Genomic DNA, 8,206 nt, shown 5'->3' with positions numbered 1-8,206 from the left:
TATATATATATATACTCAAGAACAACATGTCCGCAAATCAGAAAAGTACATCCGTCATAGCAAAGTGTGTGTGTATGTGTTTGTGTGTATGCGTGTGTGTGTGTGTGTTAAATATTGTACTGGCTTTATCTGGGTATTAATTTATTTTCCTTGTATTTAATTAATTAAAATGAATTACATTTTATCCTCCCTAAATGAATTAAAGTCGGTTAAATTTGGATTCTGCCTCACAAATATGTAAACTTAAAAACGTGATATGAAATATAAAGAGTATATACAGTGTGATCCCTTATCACCTGAGCCATCTCAACTACCCTTAAATAAATCCAGTATCTGCATACATATACTGGTATACAAAGAGGGAAAGATATATGTATACATACATGTATGAATACATGCTCTATTTTTTTACTTTTGCAGTCATTAGACTATAGTTATGCTGAAGTATTGCCTTCAAGGGTTTAGTCAAACAGATAGCCCCCAGTAATTACATTTTAAAGCCTCATACTTATTCCATCGGACCTTCTTTGGCGAACTGCTAATTTACGAGAGCGTAATCAAACCAACACCGCTTATGGTGGTGGACAAACACGCACGCATATATTTCTCTGTCAGTACATAGACTTGTGTTACGTTTGCGGTTATAAGGATCTTGACTCCTGTTTCTAGCAATATAGGTGCTTTTAAACACCCTCAGTCTCTATTTGTGACAATTGGATTTTTTCTTTTTTGGTTTTGTATTGCGTCTAACCATCTCTATTATTTTATACATACACACGCACACACACACACATACACACACACACATATATATACAGGGTGGTCCAAAAGTAGATGGGTAGTAAGTAGAATAGGTTTGTGTGTCGGTTATAACTATGGCATTTGTGCAATATTATTTTAAATTTTATAACTAAATATATCTAAATTAATCCGTTTTCTTTTCAGGTAATTCAGAGAACACTTAAAGGCAAATAATTTAAATACCAATGAAAGAAAATGGGTGTTAAAAGAGTATTGGAAATCTCAAAATACTGAAATCGTCAGATCAAAACGGGTTGAAACATTTGGTACTCAAACCCCAAGGAGACAAACCATTTTCCACATTCGAGACAAATTCGATGCCACTGGCTCAATATTTAATGCTCCAAAAACTGGTCGACCCAAAGCAGTCTGCACAAAGGATCATAAGCAACTTGTCGCCGAAGCATTTGTTCACAGTCCAGGAGAGCCTCTTTGGAATTGAGCATTTCACGATCCTCTATTATTCGAATCCTGAAAACTATTTGGTTGAAAGCTTATCGTCTACGGCTAATTCATGGCTTATTACAGGATGACCCAGATAGGTGGCTGCAATTTAGTGAGATAATGCTGAATGATATTAAAGAAAATCCAATAATTTTAGATAAAATTGTGTGGACCGATGAAGCTTCTTTCAAATTATCCGTTCATATTAACAGACATTGAGAACATGCATTGTGAGAACATGCATTTAACATTTGAACAACCAATAAACCAGCCTGGTGTCACTGTTTGGGGTGGTATTTCAAGTTCTGGTGTTTTAGGACTCATATTTTTTTTATGGAACGGTCACAGGTGATAAGTATCTCTATATTCTTATGAATCAAGTTGTTCCACAGTTAAAACAATAGCTTAATTCACATGACCTTTATTTCCAACAAGATGGGGCCCCTCCACATTATTCAAGAGCAGTCGTGAATACCTTGATGAAACATTTCCTGAGAAATGGATTGGCTGAAGAGGTCCAATTGATTGGCCAGCACGTTCACCTGACTTGACCCCAATGGATTTCTTCTTTGGAGGAGTACTAAAGGACAAAGTTTTTAATTGAAAACCAAGAAATATTAATGATTTGAAAAATTACATAAGTGATGCATTTCAAGAAATTAATAAACAAAGAGACTTGGGCAAAAATGTTTGTCGAAGAGTAGGGAGTAGACTTCAAAGCTGTGTAAATTGTGATGGACCACAGTTTGAGCAGCTGCGTTGATACAATTTAAGCGCTTTTGTATTATTGTACGCAACAAAATTCAATTGACAATGTAATAATTGTATTAGTAAATATAATTGTATATGTAATCTCAAAATAAATGTTATCATTTACTGTCTACCTACTTTTGTACCACCCTGTACATATATATATATATATCTATATATCTATAGATAGATACATAGATACATATATATATATATATGTATATATGACAGGCTTCTTTCAATTTCTGTCTACCAAATCCACTCACAAGGCGTTTGTCGAACCGTGGATTTAATAAAATATATCCAAGGTGATATACAGTGGAACTGAACCCGCAACCATGTGGTTGAGAAGCAACCTGTGCTAGCTATATATCTAGGATAGAAATATACATTTATACAGACATACATGTATTCACTCACTCATGCTTTTGATATCGCACATACAAACAGACGCGTTGGAACTCACACAGAGTACAAACTATAGCTTATGCGACTAAGCTTGCTGATTAGGTGAACTAAGTTCATATTAGAATTCAATCAATAAAAGTTTTAAAGTTGTTATAGCGTTTGTGTCTACTGTTACACTAAAATACACGAGATTAATGTGTATTTTTCTTATAACAAAAATACAGACAGAAGGCAATAAGAAAACAGAAATATTCCGGGTACAAGTCAATGTACGTGAAAATTGTATACACACACACACACACACACACACACACGCACACACACACACATACACATATAATTATCTATCTATTTATCTACCTGTCTATTTGACATAGGAGCAAAAATTAATAATGTGTGTGTGTGTGTGTGTGTGTGTGTGTGTGTGTGTACATAAGATTGTTTACTTTCCAACCATATGCCTCCGAGTTCAGTCCAGTTGCATGGAGTCTCGGGCAAGTGTTGACTCTGGGCCGATCAAAGCCTTGTTAGTGGATTTGGTTGACAGAAACTAAAGAAAGCCCCTTCGTACTCACACCCACGCACACATACATACACACACATACATACATATATATATATATACATACATATATACTCATATATATACATATATATATATATATATACACATACATATATATATACATACAAACACACGCACACATACACACACACACACACACATACACACACACACATACACACACATACACACGCATACACATATATTGATAATCGGTGGTGGTTTGTTCATGTCCTCGTACATTAGCTGCTCGGCAATAAGAGACCGATGAAATAAGTACCAGGCTGAGAAAAAAATAATGATTACTGGGTCAATTTATTCAACAATACCCTTCTAGGTGGTGTCCCAGCACTGACCGAACTCCAATGACTGAAACAAGTAAAAGATAAAAGGCGAAGGATTGTGTTATGTTATATTATATTATACTATATCATATTATATAATATATTTAAAACTTATTTCATATACATATATGTATTAATTCATAAGTGTGTATATTGGTGTTTACCTAAATATGAACGCCTACAAGCACTTACAGTATATATTTCCACAGGTGTAGGTGTATCGTAAGCAGTTTGATATATACCAAATGTGTGTGTATGGGTGTGTGTAAAGAGAGAGAGAGAGAGAAATCGATAGATAGCTAGATAGATAGATATTTCCTCTCCCCTCACCGCTTTACAAATTGTGTTGGTTTGTTTACGTCTACATAACATAGTGCTTCGGCAAAAAAAAAAAGAAAATACGGTCGATAGAATAAGTATCAGGCTTTAAAAAAATTATTACTGGGGCTGACTTATTCGACCAAACCCTTTAAAGAAGTGCCCCAGCTTGGCTGCAGCCAATGATAGAGACAAATAAAAGATAAAATATATCGGAATACTAACACCCGAATTATTTATTCTCACACATCAGACCCATATGAAAACATCCGAATAAAAATTAAATTTATTTAATACAAATCAGAATTTAATTTAACTGCAGTAATAATGATGTTTTATGGTTCATATAAGATGTAGTGTACTTCATTCGTAGCATTAGTTTCATAAGAGAAACTGCTATTAGGTAAGAAACAACAAAGCCACCAACAGTTCTACGGACATAAATACAAAACACATATGTGCATACACACGCACACGCACACATACAAACACACACATGTACGCACACATACACATATACACATGCGCACACCCACACATGTATAAAACACATGCACATATTGATGTTTGTTTTTACGTCAAGTTATACATAAATAACATTTAACATCCAGCTGAACAAATTACTCAATAATTATTTGTCAGGTACATATTTAACTTTTTACAAGGAAAAATTTGACAGTGGCAGCGAGTTTTCGCCTGATGGGATCGAGCAAACTGAAACTTCAAAGAAACAACCAACCTTTTTCTTGTAAAAGTTAATGCGTGTGTGTGTTTCTCTCTCTCTATTTCTCTCTCTCGCTCTCTCTCTCTCTCTCTCTCTCTATATATATATATATATATATATATATATATATATATATCTGTGAAACAAGAAAGATACAAGAAATGAAGAAAGAAAGAAGGAAAGGAAGGAAAAAGGAAAAAAAGGAATTTAAAATCATTACCTTTTGATGAAATCTTCAACTGAACGATTATTTCGTACAAGATTTGCGATGTGGATTTTTTCATACTTTTTTTTAAGAGTCCTCATTCATTATCGATAGTTGTCTGACAGGATTATAAAAGTAGGAACACATCAATATGGAATTGATGGAATTACGAAAGGCTGTACATGAAAAATAATATATAACAAAGTTGACGGCAGAATTAACTTGGAGAAGGTAATCCGTAATTTCGCGTACTCCGCGAGCAAGATAATTCTCTTCGTAATAACCTAGACCTAACACTGTACTAAGAATAGCATCAGGCGTAACACAAATACAGAAAACAGCAACTACATATATTAAAGTCAGTGTAGCTTTATATTTCAAGCGAGCACTTTTCTTGATTGTACTTGGTCTTTTCAAGCCTTTCCAAATTAAAAGATTAAGGCCAACCAACAATACAAGAGGAATGGCAGACCTTAAGAGTGCATGTGCCCAAGTGAATATGGTAGCAAATTGCTTCTCGCTCCAAAGTGCTGTGACACTGATACCTGACACTTGAACCGTTCCGTTAACAATTTCTGATTTAGTGCGATAGCGAAGCATGTAGGGCAGTGAAATAAGAGTTCCTAGGATGAATGTAACTGTACTGACTTTGATAGCGCGCCGAACAGTACAAAAACGTTTTACTCTGAACGGTTGACATATAAAAATAAATCTTTCGACCGAAACACCAACAGTCAGCCAAGCTGATATGCACAAAGACATATTGAACAAGTAATGAGCATAAGGATACAGACATCCATGCAATTTAATCCCTTGCCTTTTGTCAGTTCGAAGGAGAAGGACGACAACGAAGTAAAGAAAATCCGTTACAAGCTTAATTGTATCAGCTACGGCAAGTGCTTGTAGGTAGATGTTAGTCGACGTCCTCATGGTTTTTAAGCTGAAAACAATTAAACATAAAATATTTCCAATTAGACCGAGAGCACACGTGCTCGGATAGAGTACCAGTCCGGTTATCATTTGAGTAACATCATAAAAGTTTCTATACATATGGTTCTCATAACTTTCTTCGCATGAAGATTGTATTTTCCCGCTCTCGTTGCAAGAAACCCAACTTGTATTAATAAAACTCATATTGATTTCTATAAAAATCATTTTTCTTGTACCATGCTTTTTTTTCAATTATCAAACTCTGATGGCTCCCAATTTCATCCTGTCAACTTTTAAATAAAGAATCGTACAATTAATATCTAAAAAAAAAAAAAGTGTCAAATTATAACACGAAACGTTTACATTTAATTTTTAACTAATGAATTTGTTTGGGGGTTGAGGGTCTTCATAATTAACTTTATGCTATTTATTAAAGGTATACAAGGAAGAAATAATCGATGAGGTATAGTAACAATTTGATGTCTGATTGTTTATAATTGATTCAGCGTCCTTAAATATTAATTATTGTAATTTTAAAATTTTGTGGGAGAAAGAAAGCTACCATTAGATGGATATGAAAGGGGAGTACATCAAAACATTAAGAGTGAGACGAGTACAAATCTAAAGTCAACACAGACCTCTAAACTCCAAAATCATGTTAAAATATGTGAAGAAATATGGAATATGGTAAGAAAGGTTTAGTGGTTAACTTCTTTTTTGTTCTGGATTAACTCGCTGTTTAGAATTAGCATTGATTGCTAAGTAGAACCCTGTAACCTGACAATCATTTTCTAACTTGAGAAATTGGATTGTTTCAATGCTGCCTTAACTTGAAGAATGTAAATGAGATAACTAAAAGACCCATTTGCCCCCCAATTTAGAGGACAGGTTGTATAGTTATTTTGATAAAGAGTTACCCTCATACAAAAAGAGGTAACATTAATTAAAATAATCATTTAAAGAAAAACAAAAGCATTTGAATATCATTTGCTTTGATTTATATTTTTAAATCCTCTATATTGCAAAGCTTTCGTTGGTTGTTTTGTTCTCCAAACAGTAACACAACATGTATTTTGGCGATTTAATATGTTCGGTAGCTCCAGCATTTTGGTTAAAATAACATGAACAAACTTTTTGGAGGCATAACAACTTTTGAGGTAACATAAGGTCAATTCCATAATAAACCATTTGGTAACGATGCTATTCATTAAAATCCAACCGCTCGGCTTCTTTTCCCGTGAAAATTAAAACAACTTTTTTCGCATAATTCAGATAGAATTCGCTGAAGGAGTGTATATTTGCATATGTCTATGTTGTATAAGAGACTAGTAGTGAAACCAGTTAGTCTCAACACTGTCATGTCAATGTTAATACACGACGTGGAATCAATTTTAACTAGTTTTAGAACATATATAACTCGTCATATTACATATATACATATATACATATACACATATACACAAGAGAATCTAGCATACTTTCAAAACAAGCAATAGTTATTGTTCCATACACATTTCCGTCGCTATTATCAAAGTTATCAAGTTTCCGAGTGAAATAGCTTCTTGTTTTGTTTTGGGGGGTTTTTTGTGTGTGTTTTTTTTGTTTGTTTGTTTTTTGTTTTTTACTTCAGGTACAAACTTTCAGGCTATGCGTTAACTCTTTTTCTTTTTACTGCAACATTGAATGAAAGACACAAGTGTATGCAAACATTAATCAGAAAGTTATGTTTTGGAATTCATAATATTTTTTTTACTTGAAATTATCAAAGTTTCAAAGCTTTAAAGTTTTCCATTCCGTAAAATGCTGTGAATATAAAAAAAGAAAAAAGATTTTAAATTCTTCCTCGTTTCTCCTTTTAGATATCGAAATTATTGGTGAACAAATTCTATACAAAAATTCAAATCAAGGCATTATTAGGAATTCTCGTATTTTTGTGTATTCCTTGAGTTTGCCCATCACTTTTTTTAGGTTTTGTTTTGTTAAATTTTCAAGTGAGACTGGAAAAAATCCTTGATTTCATTTATGACTAAAGTTCTTGTTTGTGTTGTTTGTATTATAGTTGTTCAATACTTTGGAGCTATTGATATATAATCTACCTCTGCTACTTTTATATTGACACTTCTTAGCAGTTTCTTCAATATTTCTTGAAAATCAGCAACATATTCTTCCTTCCTTCCGCCACCACACTCAACATCAGCAGTATCAATATGTTCATCAGCTTCAGCAATGCTAACGCCCCAACCCGCATCACCACTGTCACTACCACCAACACTAGCAGCAGCAGCAGCTCCAAGACCAGTAGCACCATGATGAGAGAGATCGATTCGTCAGTAGTACGGTTCTTTCCACTACTACGACTGTTACAAGTAGTAAAAACAAAAAGCAAAACATTCGTTCTCATTCAACAACTGCAACCGTTCGCAGCATCACAGTTCATGACGTCATCACAGCCACACAAAACTCACTCTGCATCATTCACCTTCTTTCCTTTTCCTCTTTCTTTGACATCTCCCCCCCTCTCTCTCTCTCTCTCTCTCTCTCTCGCTCTCTCTCTCTCTCTCGCTCTCTCTTCTCTCCCTTACTCTCTCAATCATTTGGTCGATCTTGCTTTCGTGCATGTAGAAATGCGCACGCACGTGCAGTCGCTTCGGCACGTGTAATATATGTTAGAATGTAGTTGTGTTAGGCTGTGTAATTGTTTCTGTGTTTTTCAGAAC

General features: G+C 34.3%; 1 protein-coding gene across 6 annotated transcripts in view; it reads right to left on the bottom strand.

The window, feature by feature from the left end:
• LOC106877704 (nociceptin receptor) overlaps positions 1-7,944 on the bottom strand; it is a 170,168-nt gene extending 162,224 nt beyond the window's left edge. For all 6 annotated transcript variants that reach the window (XM_052967350.1, XM_052967347.1, XM_052967346.1 and 3 more), the window contains exon 1: positions 4,575-7,944. In XM_052967350.1, the coding sequence (XP_052823310.1) occupies positions 4,647-5,714 (1,068 nt within the window). In that variant the 5' untranslated portion in view covers positions 5,715-7,944 and the 3' untranslated portion in view covers positions 4,575-4,646. The remainder of the gene's footprint in view (positions 1-4,574) is intronic.
• Positions 7,945-8,206: the final 262 nt, after the last annotated feature.

The sequence above is a fragment of the Octopus bimaculoides genome, chromosome 4 (genome assembly GCF_001194135.2).
Source record: "Octopus bimaculoides isolate UCB-OBI-ISO-001 chromosome 4, ASM119413v2, whole genome shotgun sequence".
NCBI classification, from domain to species: domain Eukaryota; kingdom Metazoa; phylum Mollusca; class Cephalopoda; order Octopoda; family Octopodidae; genus Octopus; species Octopus bimaculoides.
This window is presented reverse-complemented; position numbering and strand designations above follow the sequence as displayed.